Below are 17689 nucleotides of genomic sequence, written 5' to 3' on the forward strand. Positions count from 1 at the left end.
ACTGATCCACCCAGACGTCCCTTGACCTTGCTCTTTTATATTTCTAAAAGTAGTGCGTATTCATAGCTAAAGTCTTCAAAAATATAAAATTCTATAAAGTAGGAAATAACCCTAAAATTCCATCCCTAAAGATTGCCACCTTTAACAGATTGGGCAATAATCCTCTCTCCCTCCATCCTTTCCCCTCTTTGTGTGTATGCACCTGCGTGTGTGAATCAATACAGCTATACAAAATCATACCTGATTGTTTTCACTTAAAAACACATTGTGGGTATCTTTCCATCTCAGTTCTTGGAAACACATATGTTTTATCCTTCTAATCAGCGGTGTCAAATTCCACTGCTTGTATAAAAAATCATTTCTCTGAACCATGCGGTTTTTCACAATGATAAACGACAACAATGGCGTAATGAATAATCTCTGTTTATTTTACTCATTTGTAAGAATATTGCTGTAGAATAGGTTTCTAGAAGCAGAATTGCTGGATCCTGGAAAACACATCTTTGAGGTTTTTGATGGATACTGCCAAACCCTCCTTCTAAAAGTTTCTGCCACCTTATACTATTGTCAGCCTTTTATAAGTGACTGTTTCCATACACTCTTGTCAACACCAAGTATTATCAACCTTTTCGACCTTTGCCGGTATAAATAGCCAGAAAAAGGAAATCTTGTTTTAATTTGCGCTTCCTTGATTAGTAATGAGGCTTGGACATCTTTGGTGCCTTTACTGACCATCTTCTATAATGTTATTTCCCTTGGGGCGCCTGGGTGGCTCAGTTGGTTGAGCACCCGACTTCGGCTCAGGTCATGATCTCACGGTTTGTGAGTTCGAGCCCCGCGTCGGGCTCTGTGCTGACAGCTCGGAGCCTGGAGCCTGCTTCAGATTCTGTGTGTGTGTGTGTGTGTGTGTGTGTGTGTGTGTGTGTCTCTGCCCCTCCCCTGCTCATGCTCTCTCTCTGTCTCTTAATAATAAGTGAACGTTTAAAAAAATATATAGTAAATTATTATAATGTTATTTCCCTTTATAATAGGAGGTCTTTATATGTCAGAACTAGTGATTGTCTAATACACTGCAGACATTTTTCCCACTTGAACGTTTGTCTTTCCCCTTTGAGCACTTCTGGGTACTTTCTCTGATGATGCATAAGTATTTCTGTTCAGATGGAATCCAGTGGGTCATCCTTTCCTGTCATGGCCTGAGTTTTGTGTCACACTTAAGTCTTTGTATACCCCAAGATTATAAAAAGATTCTCTTCCAGTTTATTCTAGTTTATTCTTCTTCCCATTTAGATTTCAATCCCTAAATCAACTGGAATTTATTCTGTTGTAAGGAAAGAAGTAGACGTCTAGCAGCGTATTCTCCTAAACGGATAATCATTTGTCCCCAGGCCATTTATTGACAGACGCCATTGACTAAAAATGTACCTGTGTCCTTCACTCGATTTCTGTGTCTGTGTCCATCTGTTGCTTCCTACTCTCCACCTTTGGTTTGTCTCATTCTGGAGGAGGGCTCTACTGCATGATGAGTGTGGATTCATAGCACGTTTGATAACAAGCCTCTCTTCTCATTCTTCTTTTCTCCCATCCGAGTACTAACCAGGCCCGACCCTGCTTAGCTTCCGAGATCAGACGAGATCGGGCGCGTTCAGGGTGGTATGGCCGTAGACTCATTCTTCTCTTCAAAAATGTTCTAGTTTCATGTACTCACCTCTTCCAGCTGAACTTTGGAATCAGTTTTGGGATCATGTGAAGAAGTTAATGTATTAATTAGGCAATAAATGACATTCTCACAATGTTGAGTCCTCCCATTGAAGCATATTAGAGCTGTCTTCATTATTTGCGTCTTCTTCCATATCCTTAAGATGTAGTTCGTTAGTTTTAACCTTCATTACCGAAGCGTTACATTCTCATTGTGACAAATAAAATAGAGTTGGAGAGACAAGTTCATATTTGTGTGAATTGTGCTTTTATTGCAGTGAAGTAGATTTTCAAAGAAAGATTAATAAGCCCAGGATATGTGAACATTTAATTTTAATAAGTGCTATGTAATTTTTCTATCAAATGTTTTATTCATATAGATCTTACACCTTTCTTTTTAAGTTTACACCCAGGGTTTTATAGTTCTGTTTTTACTGCACATGGCCATTCTTTTTTTTTCTTTTTTTCCATATTCTGACTGATGATTTCCAGTATATAAGAATGCTATTGACTTATGTATATTTTCTTTGAACTTAATTCTGTTATTTACCACCAAGAGTTTTTAGTTTAGTGTCCTAGATTATCAAATTATATAACTAATATGATAACTAATTATATATCACCTTCAAATAATGGCAATATTATAGGTGTCTTTAATATTTATAACACATTTCTTTAAAAAAAAATTTTTTTCTAACATTTATTTATTTTTGAGAGACAGAGACAGAGCATGAGCCGGGGAGGGGCAGAGAGAGAGAGGGAGACACAGAATCTGAAGCAGGCTGCAGGCTCCGAGCCATCGGCACAGAGCCTGATGCGGGGCTCGAACCCAGAAACCGTAAGATCATGACCTGAGCCGAAGTCGGACGCTGAACCGACTGAGCCACCCAGGCGCCCCTGACACATTCCTTTGTCTTGTGTTATGTCATTGGATTGTGTCTCCGGGATAGTATTTAAACGACAGCAGGATGGTAGGTATTCTTAACTCATTCGCATCAAGAACATTGTTTTAATTTTTCTAACATGCATTCTTTATCACATTAAGGAAGTCTGCTCCTAGCTCAGCACTTCACCAGGGATGGATATGAAAGCTATCAGTGACTTTTTAGTATCTGCCAAGATACGAAATACCATTGCACTCTTATAATAAGCCTATTTCCTGTATTATTCCTTAATATACTGCTAATTTGATTTGCTAATATTATTTTAAAATCCTGGTGAATTTTATTTGCTAATGTTTTATTTACAATCTGTGGATCTTTATTGATTAATGAGATTTGTCTCTTTTTTATGCCATTTCTCTCAGGTCTTGGCGTAATCGTTATGCTAGAGTCATGAAAAGAACTACAAATAGTTCTGACTTCTTCTGTTTTCTGCAACAGTTTAAATAAGATCAATCTTTCTTTTCATTTTTTTTCAATTTTGTTAAATGTTTATTTATTAGAGAGAGAGAGAGAGAGAGAGAGAGAGAGAGAGAGTCAGCATGAGCAGGGGAGGGGCAGAAAGAAAGGGAGACACAGAATCCGAAACAGGCTCCAGGGTCTGAGCTGTTAGCACAAAGCCTGACACAGGGCTCGAACTCATGAATCATGAGATCATAACCTGAGCCGAACTCAGGTGCCCCTCTTTTAATGTTTTATAGATGGGTTCCATAAAGCCATTTGGATATTGTGCTTTGTAATTCTAGTATTTTCTCAATATTACTAATAGTTTTTCTGCACTGACAATTGAAGGTGTTTGCCTCTTCTCAAAACAATTTTGGGAAGGCAGATTTTCCTAGTAAGCACCCATTTCATCCAGATTTTCAAATACGTTGGCATAAAAATGACACATACTGCTATTTTAACATCCCCTCCATATTTGGAATCATACTTTTTCTCTCTCATCCCTAACATTATACATCTGCGTTTTCTTTCTTTTTTTTTTCCCTTTCATCATACATACCAAGAATTGTCTACTTTGACTTTTTCAAAGAACCAACTTTGAGTTTTATTTATTACCCTAGAGGCCTTACTTTTTTCTAACTTGTTATTTCTGCTTTTGTATTTTTATTACTTTCTCTCACTTTCTTTTGCTTTGTTTTGTTCTTTTTCTAGTCCTCTGTAATAAACACTAAGTTCATTTCTTTTTTACCTCTCTTAATTATCAGTGTACACATTTGTGGCTATAGATTTTTCTCTGAGTAGAATTTGGTAGCTTTGGCTACACCCTCTATGTAGGTAGTTTGTGATTTTAATTTTAATTTCTTCCTTCATCTCTGAATTACTTGGAGTATTTTTTCGTACCCAAATGGTTCATTTTTACAATTTTACCCGTGGGGCAGGGAGGGAATGTGATCGTTCCAGGGTTACCAAAACCACATGGATTATGAGTATGGGAGGTATAGTTTCCCCCAGAGGAAAATTCAGGGCCTTTTCCAAAAGCACTGGGAGTGGATATTAGGCAGACACAGGTGCCAGTTTCTTTGCTGCCGCCAATAGAATTTTTGAAGGATTTGATGAGATAATACACGTAGTTTAGTTTGTACCGTGTCCAGCACAAAACAAGCCAAATAATACTAACCAGATTAATACCTTCTCCTCACGCCCTTTCTTACTGCTGATCAGAATACTGGCACGTGCGATACGGTCCCATGGCTCCCTAGAGAACACGAGCAAACAGTAGGTTATCCCACTACATCTGTAGATTACTAGGTAATCCCTGTGGCATGAGAGGATCTGTGATTTTCTCCTCATTTCACCTCAGGGAGCTGGGAGGACATTTGGCTGCCCTAGGACCCCAGGATTCTGTGCGGGCTGCAAGACTGCCCATGTGCCTTTGTGATGCATTAGCCTCAACACCAAGAAATAAACAAGGCCATGTGCTCATCCAAGAAACATGGTCTCTGACCACCTGACGTGTGACTTCCCCAGGCCCGCCCCCTTCCTGCAGACCTAGGAAATATTTGTCTCGACGTTGGTGAGCTTCCAACACGTTTCATATAAGGAAACTTCTTTAAGTGAGGATTTGTTCTGAAGTCCGTGTTTTGCATGATTGATACTAATGAGTGGGCACTAATTAATACCCGTAGTTTTCTGCATCTGATGGGGAGCGTGATCTGCCTGCTGACATCTCCTCTGCAGCAGACGGAATTGCTTTGTGCTCTCTTAAAAAAAAAAAAGAAAGAAAGAAAGAAACCCTAATGAGGGGCTGCTTTGTAACTTCATTCGGAATTTATCAAGACAGCGTATGTGATCAAACCACACAAGTATAGTTCTGGGTGCCAGTGTTCCTCATGTCTGAAGTTGGAAAGTGATCTTTTCAAGGCAGAGCAGGAGAACATGGAAAAAAGTCTTTCATCTCAAACCTTAAAGGAGAAGGAGAGAGAAAATGCAAAGTGTACGATGGAAATGTGGCATATTTTTATGCTGTGGAGGTTTTTTCTTTTTTCCCCTCAACATAGCAGAATTTTCCTTATTAAATAGATAGCTGTGTGAGAAAAACCAAAACCCGCCTCGGGATGGCAGTGAGGCGGGTGGCGATGGGAGAAACAAGAGAGCAGTGAGTTTCTGGGCTGCGGCAGAGCCCTGGTGCCAGCCGCGGGTTCTGGCCCTGGGAGGCTGAGGGCGCCCAGCTTCTAGCGGGCTCTGCGCCACGGACCATGGGTGTCTCTCAGCTTAAGAGAAAGTGTCTGTTCAGGAGAGCACTTCCTTTGTCAGCCTGGCACTCCCTGCTCAGGGCCGGGGCGTCCTGTGGACACCCCTGGTGGGGGGCCTGCATTCACGGGCAGGAAGGTTTGGCCACACGCCCCCAGGCTTGGGACCAGCCCAGCTGTGGAGGGCGTCCACAGCAGAGCCAGCAGAGGGCTGCTCACCACTGGCCCTGGGGCTCTCTGCCCCACTGTGACAGTCTGGTTGGCACTCATATCCGCAGCCGCAGAGCGTCACCAGGCCCTGTGTGGGGCGTGGAAGGAGGGAGAACAGAAGGATGTTCTGGGTGGCTGTCCATCTCCGAGGAGGTCCAGTCTGCAAGTGGGCAAGCCATGGGGCAGATGGCAGCTGCCAGAAGCATCCTCTGGGAGTGGGACAGGCCACAGCGCGGGTGGCTGGGACCCTCTCACCCCTGTGCCAGCCAGGGACTCCCAGCCCCCAGCCCCCGGCATGGCTCTCTGTTCCAAATTTTTTGAGTTAGGCAAGACTGAATTCAAATCCTGATCCCCTCACTTGCGAGCTGTGTGATCTTAAACAAGCCACTTCACCTCTCTGAGCTTCCATTTCCTAATGTGTAAAATGGGAGAGTGAGAGTACGTTCTGTGCTGGTTGCTGTGAGAGCAAGATGGTACAGGTAAGGCCACCCTCTCCTGTCGCAGACCATGGCTGTTACTATTACAGATGTTTCCCGCAACGCGTCTGCACCTCCCAGTCTAGCCCTGGGCTCCGGCGTTGCTCAACCCTGTGGCAGCCAGGGCCGGTGGCTGGCCCAATTACTGTCCATCTTAACAAGGCCATTAACACAGCATCATCTGCTGCAGGAACTCTGTAATAAATAGGACGGGAGCTGAGACATCCCAGCTGTGCCGTCCCAATCCAGACGGAATCTCCCAGCACTGGCCCGTCTGAGGTGGGTGGCCACCACGTGGTCGGCATCTGGGCGCCATCCACGGTTATGGCAAACCCAGCTGGGTGCATCCCTCCCATGGGCGTCCCGACGTTCTTCCAAGTGGGGCCCGGCCATGGAGGCAGGCTCAGGGTCAACTCAGCTTCTTGGGCACCTCAGTGGTCCAGGCCCCGGGCCAGGAGGCCTCTCAGGATCACCTTCATTACCCCAATCACAGTCAAGAAACTGAGGTCCCGGGAGGTGAAAGGCTTGCCTAAGGCCACCCAGCTGGTAAGTGGAAAAGCCAGGGTTCCAAGTCTCCTGGCTCCAAGCCCCACACTGTCCCACTTAACGCCACTGCTGCCTGTCATGTGGCACAGCTGGCAGGGCCGCCAGGCCTGGGTGGGCCCAGTGACGATGAGACCTGGGACAGATATGCCACGATGAGTGCCAGGGTGCCAGTGGGGAGGAGATGGAAGGTGTGGCCAGGAGAGGTGGCCACGATACAGTCGTGAGCCCTCTTGGAGAGTGTTAACCCCACAGGGGAAAGTGGGCAGGGAGAGACATAGCCTGGGGACCTCCGCTATGCCCCTTTCTTGCCTCGGCGTCTGCCAGGCACCAGGAGATCTGTCTGGGGTAAAGGAAGGCCTGACAGTATGGCAGCCTGGATGGACAGACGTGTGTGTGAATGCTGCCTCGGCCATTTCCCAGCTGGGTGGCCTCAGACAGGCCACGCAACTCTCTTAGCTTCGGTTTCTTCTGTAAAAATCAAGCTAAAACCTCCCTGACAGCTGTGTTATTGTCACGAACGCATAATATGGGCAACATAAGCTCTTAGTTTAGGACCCGGCACATAGTAAGTGCTCAGTTTTATTATTATTGTTTATTTAAACATTAAATTAATTTTAGTACATTCTAGGGTGAAGGTGGGTGGGAGATACAGGCGTCCAGTTGTGGAATGAGTAAGTCACGGGGACGGAAGACACAGCATGATTGTAGTTGATGGTATTGTAGTAGCATCGTGTGGTAACAGATGGCGGCTCATGCTTGTGAACACAGCACAGTGTATAAACTTGTCAAGTCACTGTGTTTTACACCTGAAACTTTTCAAATGAAAAAAAGTAATTAAAAAAAATAAATGCCAACTTTTAAATACATTCATGACATTTATTTTATTATTGTTATCACTTGACTCTCGGTGTCTCTTCCCTCAGCTGTAAAATGAGGGCATAATGTATTTCATGATGTGATTGTGCGGCTTACATAAAATATGCCTTCATTCATGCATTCCTTCATTCAACTAATGTTTACCACGCAGCCCCTGTGTGCTCTGTTCCAGCTGCTGGGGATTGAGCTCTGGAGCGAGACCCACTTCCTGGCTCTGATGAGTTTTAAGTCTGATGGGGAGAATCAGACATTAAATACATGAACGATACAAATAAGTATCATATTGCAGTTGTGGTGAGTGCTAACTGTATGTGGGGCTTAGCACAGCACTGGCATAGTACAAGTGGGAGGTGGCTGTGCCTATGATTTCATTATGATTTAGGCTTTTAAATATTTCCAGCTAGGGGCTAATAACAATGCTGAAAAGATTTCTCTGGATTTGCACAGTATTAACTGTAAAAGATTTGCTGCCTTTGGAGTAGCTTTTGTCTTGGGAACCAAAAGGCTTGTTGAGATGGAGTTTCTGTCCAGGCATAGCCGGGGCTCAGGGTCTGCCCTGGTCGCTGGGGACAGGCCTTTGGGGGGAGACACCCCGCTCCGCGCATCCCCCAGTCCTCAGCGTGTCACGGCATCGGCCCGTACTCCCACGTCCTGGGGGGTAGACAGGGGGTAGCATTGGAGTCTGCACAGTGAAATGATCTCTGATGAAGTAGTGAGCTCCCCGTGTCCCCAGGGTGCAAGCGGGAGCTGGGGGGTAGAAATGGGGTGCCACTCCTTCGAAGGAGAGCTTCTCCTGGCCTCTGTTTGCACACCCAGGGACCTGAGAAGCAGTCCTCACAGGATGACACAAAGCAAGCCTTCCATGCTGAGGGTGTTATTTCAGAAGAGCCGATTCCCCATGTGTGTCTGAGGGCCAGTGAGTGGGTCGGAACACAGGGGCGGGAGCCAGACAGACCTGGGCTGCAATCCCACGCACCCGCTGTGAGGCCCAGACAGGTTTCTTAATCTCTCCGAGCTTTAGTTTTCTCCTCAACCCTCAGGGGTTGATGGCAGGGTCACGTGAGTAAGGAAATAAGTTCCCAGCTTGTAGCAGAGCCTCCAGAAGCCTCAGTTTTCTCCCTTTTCCTGCTCCCCAGTGTCTCTGCTCCTGGCCAAGTGTTCATTCTGCCACTCAGTCGGCTGGGTTCAGATCTGCCCAGAATCTGCAACTGGAACAAAGGTGCCACGGGTCCCCTATCCCGCCGCGTCATGCTCAGCACCAGAGGGTACTTTGTGTTGTGGTTGAAGCAGTAATGGGATTCTCAGGATTGCCACTGCTGAATCCCTGGGGAGGTAGCTGAATTACATTTTTAAGAAGGGAGAGGAAAGACAAGATCCAAAGAAAGAATACATGTGTGGATTTCAACGTACCAAGCTTGGAGCTTCCATACAAGGGAAATTATTTCTAATTATTAAAATTTTGGGAACATGGTGCCACTAGAAAGAAAGGAAGTGGAAATGGCTCCTATTAGAAGTGCTAGCATATGTTTCTGTGATTTAATGGTTTCCCATAACAATGCGTAGCTATTTTTAAAGCAGACGAATGACTCATGGTATCCAGCACCAGCAGTCCACTGTGGTGGCAGGAAGCCTGTGCTGTGGGGAGGCGGGCTTGGGTGCGACCCCCACCTCCATCACTTACCAGCTGTGTGGCCCGGAGCAAGTTATGCTTCCCCTCTGCATTTCCTTTTCCTCCTCTGTAAAATGGGTTGTTGTAAGGATTAATAAGGTAATGAATGTATAAGTCATTATACATTGTCCATCCATGCAAAATACTCACAACTTTTACAATAAATACCTGGTTAACTACATCTATAGTAAGTCTCAGTAGTTAATAGTAAACTTTTAAGGCTATAAATTTTCCTCTGAGTACCACTTTGGTCAGATCTCAGATTTGGTCAGATTTTGATACGCAGTGCTCTTATTGACATTATCTTCAAGTGATTTTTTTGTTTTCTATTTTCTGCTTTTCCTTTGACCCAAGAGTTGCTTATGAGAGAGAGAGAGAGAGAGAGAGAGAGAATGTGTGTGTGTGTGTGTGTGTGTGTGTGTGTGTGTGTGTGTGTGTTTTCTAATCAGTTAGAATTTTTTCTATATTTATTGTTTAATTCCTAAATTTACTTTTTGGAACTTAATGAGCATTTCTTTATATTCTAATATATAACCAACTTCTGTAAGTATCCCATGGGTATTTGAAAAGACTGATATTTTCATTTATATAACCTTGTTAACTTTGAGAGTCAGTATTCATATATGCACAGGTATGTACATATATCTGTGTATCTGTGTATATCTTGTAGGTGCATACACGCACATGCACACACACACACACACACACACACACACACACACACACATACACACACACACACACATTCTGGGAGAGACATGCCGAAGCTCTCTCTATAATTGTGGCTCTGTTGAATTCACCTCCTTTCTGGCAGTTTTTTGCTTTACATATTTTGATGCAATGTTGCTTTGTGTGTAGAAACTTGTAGTCATTAGATCTTCTCAATCAACTGCACTTTTCATTAACATCGGTCAGTCACTCCTCTTTGCCTTCTCCAGTGTTTCCTGCCTTGAATTCTGTTTTACATCGCTGCTCCTGCTCAGCCCACCGGTAGTGTAGACGTAGTGGTAGTGCTCATGGAGGGCTGCGGGGAGGATATGCCAACATTGTCCATGCACAACCCCAGAGAGCCTGGAGTGTGGATCATGCTGTACAGCCAGTTCTCCTCTCCCATCCCTGGCCAGGTGGCTTGTCCCAAATTCCAGCTGGGATGATGCCAGGAGGCTGTGCTAAGGCTCACCACTGACCTATCATAGCAATGTTTTCGTATCACATAATATTTTCTTATTAAGCTCCCTCAGTAGAATTCTCTGTCTAGCCTTTGTTCTTTGTACCAAGGACTGTTGTTGCTTTTTTGATTTCTTCTTTTGTGGTAATTTATGATTTTAGCGTGTGTGTGTGTGTGTGTGTGTGTGTGTGTGTGTGTACATAGAAAAATAGACACATAGCTAAGTGAATAAATAAAAAACCGAATTCAGGGCCCCCCGGGTGGCTCAGTTGGTTGAGCGTCCGACTTCGGCTCAGTTCATGGTCTCGCGGTCTGTGGGTTCAAGCCCTGCGTCGGGCCCTGTGCTGAGAGCTCAGAGCCTGGAGCCTGCTTCAGATCTGTGTCTCCCCCTCTCTTTGCCCCTTCCCTGCTCATGCTCTTTCTCTGTCTCAAAAATAAATAAAAACATTAAAAATTTTTTTTAAAATTCATTTAGTCCAAATGGGCGTTGTCCTGGTTATGACACCTTGGAACCTATTAAATGTATCGGTTGGTGAAATATACAAGTATCCATCTTATTTTCCAGTTGGGTTACAGGTGAAAACCCTTGTGGCTGGAGGCTGTATGAACTAGAAATGCTGAAATCTTGCCAGTATTCATTTTGGTTGTCACTCAGATATTTGATTACATTTGAGCCATCTATGTGAGAGATTAGCAGTCGGGATTGGAATTGAAGTCAGAATTATATCTCGATTTTCCATAAGCCACCCCTTATACCTTCTAGCACAGTGGTGCTGTTTTGTGCTGTTTTGTTCTGATTCATGGCGAGTGCCCACCATTACTATATATCTTCTTTAATTTTAGGGATCTATCTTCTGGATTTAATCTACATTGATTCTGCATATCCTGCCTCAGGCAGCATCATGGAAAACGAACAAAGATCCAATCAGATGAACAACATTCTCCGAATAATCGCTGATTTACAAGTTTCCTGCAGCTACGGTTAGTACCCCTGGTTGCTGGAATTGTGAAATCTTACATCACTGAAATTTGGATTCGGCACCTCATCAGTGAGAAAGCTCTGGGAACCAGGTGGTCCCCACAAAGCTCTTCATTTTAATATCTTGAGCACCCACCATGTGCAGGACCCTTTACCCACAGGCTTGATCTTCAAAGATGATGAAAACTAGATGTTCCCACCTCTGTGTTACAGACAAGGAGACTGAGGCTGAAGATCGTTCAGTCGCTTGTCTAAGATCATGCGTCTGGGGGTTGGCAGCGCCCAGGTCTTTCTGGCTCCCAGGTCATTCATCCACGAAGAGCTTTGTGGGCAGCCCCTGGGCAGGTCTCCTCCAGGAGGATTCAGGGACCCAGATTTCTCCACGTTGTGGCTCCACCATGTCCCCTGGCCTTAGAGACCTCCAGTGGACTCCACATCCACCTGGCAGATGCAGGAAGAGAGAGAATCATCCAAGAGTAGATTTTATGGGCCAGATTTGTACATAATGCTCATCATTTCTGCTGGGGAGGCTAGGAAATGTAATCTAGCTGTGGGCTTGGAAGGAAAAGGGAAATGACTTGGTGAAAACTAGCCAGGCTCTGCTCCACATGACCAGATCCAAAGTGTGATTGATGGTTGTCGAAGATGAGGTTGAGGAACTGAGAAGTCAGAACGCTGGGTGGGGCATCCATGCAGGTGTCGCCTTCCCCCAAGATGATGGCGGACTCCGCCGTGTGCAACTACGTTGTGAGCCAGGTGCCCAAGTCCTCCAGGAAAGGGCGGGAACGACCAGGGTGCCAGCCGGGAGAGGTCAGCAAGGAAGAGAGGGATGGGTGGTAGACCTGCAGGAATGGGCCTCCGTGGGGCAGGGTTTTCAGAAGAGGGTGGAGGAGTAAAAAGTCTGGAAGCAACAAAGGGGGACAGGAAGGAAACCAACCCCACCTACAGTTCACAGGGCATGAGAAAACTGACAGCCTCCACTGGGGAAGGCCATGGGGAAGCCAGGGTGGGGCTCTGCAGGGTGGGCTTGTTGAAGCCAAAGGCCCCCTCCACAGGCACTTCCAGATCAGCTGCCCTGGGGGCTCCCCGTGCAGTCCTCCCCCGCCCAGGCCCTTTTCCATTCGCAAGTACATCAGCCCTCACCGTCCTGCCGGGCTGCAGGGCAGTGACACACGCGGCTCTGGGGTCAGACTCAAGCTCATATCTCAGCTCTGCCTCCTGAAAAGTCACTTTCTCCTAAGTCTGAGGTTTTCCCATCAGTAGCAGTGGGGACGTCGTGCATGCAGAGCCCTTATCGCATTCCAACATTTGAGTAGAGTTCAATAAGTCCTCATACCACCGTCACCTTCATACCTGCCTCTTCTCTATCATCAGCTTTGGGAAGCAGGTGTCATCATCCCCACTTTCGGACAAGAACACAGGCTCTACAGGGGCACCTGAGTGGCTCGGTCGGCTGGGTGTCCGACTTCGGCTCAGGTCGTGATGTCACGGTCCGTGAGTTCGAGCCCCGCGTCGGGCTCTGTGCCGGTGGCTCAGAGCCCGGAGCCTGCTTCGGATTCTGTGCCTCCCTCTCTCTCTGTCCCTCCCCCACTCACACTCTGTCTCTCTCTCTCTATCAAAAAATGAATAAACGTTAAAAAAATTTTTTTTTTTAAAAAAAGAACACAGGCTCTAGAGATACAAGAGGATCTGTTCCAAATCTCACAGTTGAGGGGCGAAGCCATCAGGGGCTCCTCACAGCACCTGGACGCACGTCCCTGAGAGCCAGGGCCCTTCCCCACCCCCTTTCTTCTCCTCTTCACAGCCCCCTTTAGTGCCTCCCCTTCTTCCGTTAACTTGTCCCGTCCCTCCCTGTGAGGAATGGCGGAGAGGACCACAGAGTTTTCGGCCCCCTTGGAATAGTGACCGTGGAGTTCTGTGGGGAGCGTCTGACATCAGTCACTCTGGCAACAAGGCTGTGCGACGTGGCCAAGGCTTCCAGGGACGGAGTCGAAACCTGGCTCTGCCACTTCTCAGTAATGTGATCTTTGCCAGTTGCCATAGTTTCTTTCTCTGTGCAACAGGCACGTTATTTCCCCCCCGTGAGGCAGACGTGACAGTTAAAGCAGATGACTTCTGGAAACCACCTGGTACCTAGCCCAGCACAGCAGGTGCCCAGGCGTCTAGACCCCTCCCTTCCTTACCTGGATGGAGCAGCTCCTGCCCGTGGGCCAGACTCTCAAGCTGTGCTAGGACCTGGGTTGGACCTCCACACCAGGCTGGATGGGCCTTGTTCATTCATCTTGCATTCTTGTCATGCAGGGGGTGGGAGGCCTGCCCAGTTACCCCACGGAAACCTGTTTTAGGGCACAAACACCTGGCTCTGGTCTGTTCTGGAGGCCTTTCTCTCCCCAGCCAAGGACCTGTGGTGATTTCAGGGTATGTGGCCCACTTCTCATATGGGGCCTGGAAGTGGGGAGAGACTGAAGCCTCTGGGTTGCATCCGTGTTTTGCAGATCACCTCACAACCCTGCCCCACGTGCAGAAGTACCTGAAGTCTGTACGCTACATCGAAGAGCTCCAGAAGTTTGTGGAGGACGACAACTACAAGTAAGTGCTCGCCCCCTGGCCCGGCCCTTGGGGACCAGCGATTGGCTGGTGATGTCGCTACCTCACTCCGGCAGCACCACGCCCGCACACTCAGGCACAGGCACGTCGTGTGACCTCTGGCCCCACAGAGGCCGAAGCGGTGCGGTCTGAGCATCTCCTCCCACTTAGCTCTGCCCCAGCCACCCAGGCTCCATGTTCTGAGGAAGGTGTTCTGTGAACTTCTCAGCCTGGCTTACCCACATCGCATGGGTGATGGGAACTTAGACTCCATGGCGCAGGCCCTGTGCTCCGGATTCTCGCGAGTGACTCCCCCCTTCACAGTGCTGGCTGGAAGGACAGCATCCTAGCCATACATCCAGCCATACATACTCTGTTTGCTGGCTGGCAAACAGAGTCCTCCAAGAGCCTGTCTCATGGATGAGGCAGCTCCCCGTGGCCCCGGCTTTCTGCAGGACTCTCGCCATCCGGGACTGGCCGAGGCCCCGTCTCCCTCCCGTGCAGCCCTTTGGAGTAGACTCGGGTCCCTGAACACCCCTGTGGGTCCTTTGCTCTCATCTTCCACTCACCCCACTCTGGCTTTCAGTTCTGTCTTCATTTGTGCCACCTGAGAACTTATCCAGCATGTCTATGTATTTAGAGGGAGAAGGAGGATTTTTCGTATCAACTCTGTCTGCCACATTGATTGGACATCCTCTTGGCTCATTTTCAGCTTGAGGCCAACTATGAGCCTCAGTGCTTTTCGTACGACCTGATCTATCAAGACAAGGCTCAGCCATCTTGTAACTGATCATTTCCCCTGAATTGTCAACTTTCCAGTGGATTCTTTCAAATCTCATCTTATTGGCTGCTTCTAGCATGCCGTGTTCCTTCGGATCCCGTTAGTCAATGCGTTTTTGTTTTTTGTTTTTTGTTTTAATCTCTTCCAGTTTCATGTCTGAAAATTTGGCCAGTTTGGTTACTTGGTCTTCACCAAAATCACTGAAAACTGTAGAGAACCGTGGTCACTAGGGACACTCCCAGGTTACTCCTGATTTGCTCACTAGAGCCTTGGGGACAGCTGTTCAAACAGCTCCACATCTGGCCACATCTACAGTAGTCGTTCTCAGCCCTGGCTGTGAATCAGAGTCACCTGGAAAGCTTTATAACCAACCATATGTTTGTGGTAGAGCCTGGAAATTTGTATTTTCTCAAAGCTCCCTAGGTGGTTCTGATAATTAGCATAGACATAATAATGTCTTTAGTTGTTATGGTATAATATTTTACTAAAGCAGAGTATAATACGAAATTTTGATCTATCACATAATCATTAACAACAACAGATGAAGGCGAGAGATGACCATTAAAATTATGTTTGCCACCAGTTAAGCTCATTTTACTTACAAAGCATTTGCTGTTCCTAAAAAGAGTACCCTGGAGTGTGAAATTATTCCCATTTAGGTTCTGGGCTAATATTTTCCATTCATGTGCCGGCAGTACAATTAAAGAGACAGCAGTTTTTCATTAACACTAATATCCTTTAAGGAGAAAAATGGTCTATAAATACTTCTGACCATGAGATAATCCTTGGACAAGCTGTAGGTTGTGAGTAATTACTCCTTCCATTCTAAAGGACATTGAACACCCCCAGCACTTACTGCTAAACAACAGTCAGCCTGGATGTTACAAAGGCCCTTTGTTGTGGTCCAAGTGGGCAAGCCAAGGGAAGAAGCCTGCACTCTCACCCCCAGGGCCCAGACCACTGAGAGGGTCCCTCCCCAGGGAGGCCCTGGCTCTGGGTGACACAGGACATGCAGGGCTTGTGATTCTACGTGAGGAACCCACACTCCATGGCCCAACTCATGCCCCAAACTTGCTCCCCATCCGAAAGGACGCAGTGGCTTCATTATTACCTGATGACAAAGCATTTCTTTATTTTGTTGTATTTTATTTATTTTATTTTATTTTATTTTATTTTATTTTATTTTATTTTATTTTATTTTATTTTATTTTTTTTTTTATTTACTTATTTTGAGAGAGAGTGTGAGAACACGGGGAGAGGCCGAGAGAGAATCCCAGGCAGGCTCCGCGCTGTCTACACGGAGCCCAATGCAGGGCTCAAACTCACAAACTGTGAGATTATGACCTGAGCCAGAATCAAGAGTCAGGTGCTCAACCGACTGAGCCACCCAGGTACCCCGACCAAGCATTTCTAACACCTTGTCCCCATCTGCTTTGGAGACACTGTGCCAAGGGGCCCAAACAGTGCTTTGTTTTTCTTGACTCTTCATCTATTTCATTTTATTTAAGAACATTTACCCAAATTCCTACTACCTAGAAAACATGACCTTTAGCATTAAGTGAACAAAATTTTGGACATTTTTTTATGCACAGGAAGTGCAGATAGACATAGAGAGGATGGACAGATGGATGGAATGATAGAATTTATTAAAATTGGACCATGCTACACTTGCTATTTTTAATTGAAAGTATTTTAACTTAACCAGAAACTGAAATAAAATGTAAGGAATTGCTTGCTCTTCAAATAAATATTTCTTCAGCACAAGAGATATAATTTCCTAAAAGGGTCTTCTAAAATTAACAAGAGAGGTCAGGAAAAACATGAAGACGCTTGAGTCAGTGAGTTCTGTTTTCACTGGGTCTCTGCCGTGCACAAGGTCAGTTGACTGGTTAGGAAAGATGAGAACATCAGTCCTCTCCCCCCTTCACCTCCCCTTCACCATCATCCAATTTTTTGTTAGTTGTATTATTATTACTACACAGTCCAAGTTTATAACATACACATCATGTTCAGGAACCATAATTCCTACTGGTTAGTGTTTCTAAACAGATTCAATTCTTACCACCTGTGTTCTTCCACAGTTTTCCCATTCCTGGAGTCTTTGTTTTAATGACTCCCTTATTTAGCTGCATTTCATCACGAAGCAGGTTTTCGCAAGTCCCACATGCTCTGATTTCCCCCCGTGAAAACATCCGCAGGTGACCAGGCCTCCCCTTGCTGGGCCGCACGCCTTTGCGTCTCTCCCCCAGGACTCGCGGACCCTTCTTCTGTAGAGAAGTCTGAGCCAGTCTGATCCTTTTCCTCTTGCAAGTGACTTGTTTTATCTGCCTGGTGGGTAAAGGATTCCTTGAAGTTCAAAAGCACAACAACAGGAATGGCTCCGAGGGTTCTGTACCAAATTTCCCTGGAACCTGGCGTGCTCTTTTTTCAATTCAGAGTGATTCTTTGGGTTATCTTTGACTTCTTCTGTGCCATTTCTTGGCTTTCCTCTTTCAAGGACTCCGGGCATCCATACGTTGGGTGCTGTCTGCTTTCCATGTCCCCAGCTTCTTTCTAGTGGCTATAATAATCTCTGTCTTTTCATTGACAGACACCCAGATGATCTATTCATTTGGTCCTTGATTGGTCCCCTAGGACCCCAGGCTCCCTTTTCATCTAACTCCTTTGTGCCATCTCATTTTTCAGGTCTTGCTTTATTCAACCCATGTTCTGAATAAGCTGTTCTGCTCAAAGCACTTGGGGGAATTTCCTTGTGTTCCTCGGGGCTGCCTCCTGGGCCAAGCAATCTGGGCAGTGCTCTACTCTATTCTCTCTCCTTTTTTGTGTGAGAGGACATTTGCTACCTTGCCACACCAATTCTTTTTGCTTGCTCGCATTTTGAGAAGCTCCATCTGGGTATTCCATGGCTCTGATGGAGGGAGGTGACATCTGACCCTGCTCCCATGTGTGTGAGATGGGCTGGCTTTTCCTCCTGCTGTGCTGTTAGGTCAAGGTTCTTAAAGTCTTTCTCTTCTTCGGTAGCCTGGGGGAACACAGGGCTCAGGCTCCAAGGAGGCACAGGGAGCA

At 46.2% G+C, this 17689-nt stretch overlaps 1 protein-coding gene across 14 annotated transcripts in view; it reads left to right on the plus strand.

The window, feature by feature from the left end:
- The window catches only part of RALGPS1 (Ral GEF with PH domain and SH3 binding motif 1), a 314360-nt gene that overhangs the window by 249340 nt on the left and 47331 nt on the right, over positions 1-17689 (plus strand). For all 14 annotated transcript variants that reach the window (XM_053908291.1, XM_053908299.1, XM_053908296.1 and 11 more), the window contains 2 exons: positions 11121-11258; positions 13752-13845. In XM_053908291.1, coding sequence (XP_053764266.1) covers positions 11121-11258; positions 13752-13845 — 232 coding nt within the window. The remainder of the gene's footprint in view (positions 1-11120; positions 11259-13751; positions 13846-17689) is intronic.

This window comes from Panthera pardus, unplaced genomic scaffold (assembly GCF_024362965.1).
Source record: "Panthera pardus isolate Hobbes unplaced genomic scaffold, ASM2436296v1 HiC_scaffold_20, whole genome shotgun sequence".
NCBI classification, from domain to species: domain Eukaryota; kingdom Metazoa; phylum Chordata; class Mammalia; order Carnivora; family Felidae; genus Panthera; species Panthera pardus.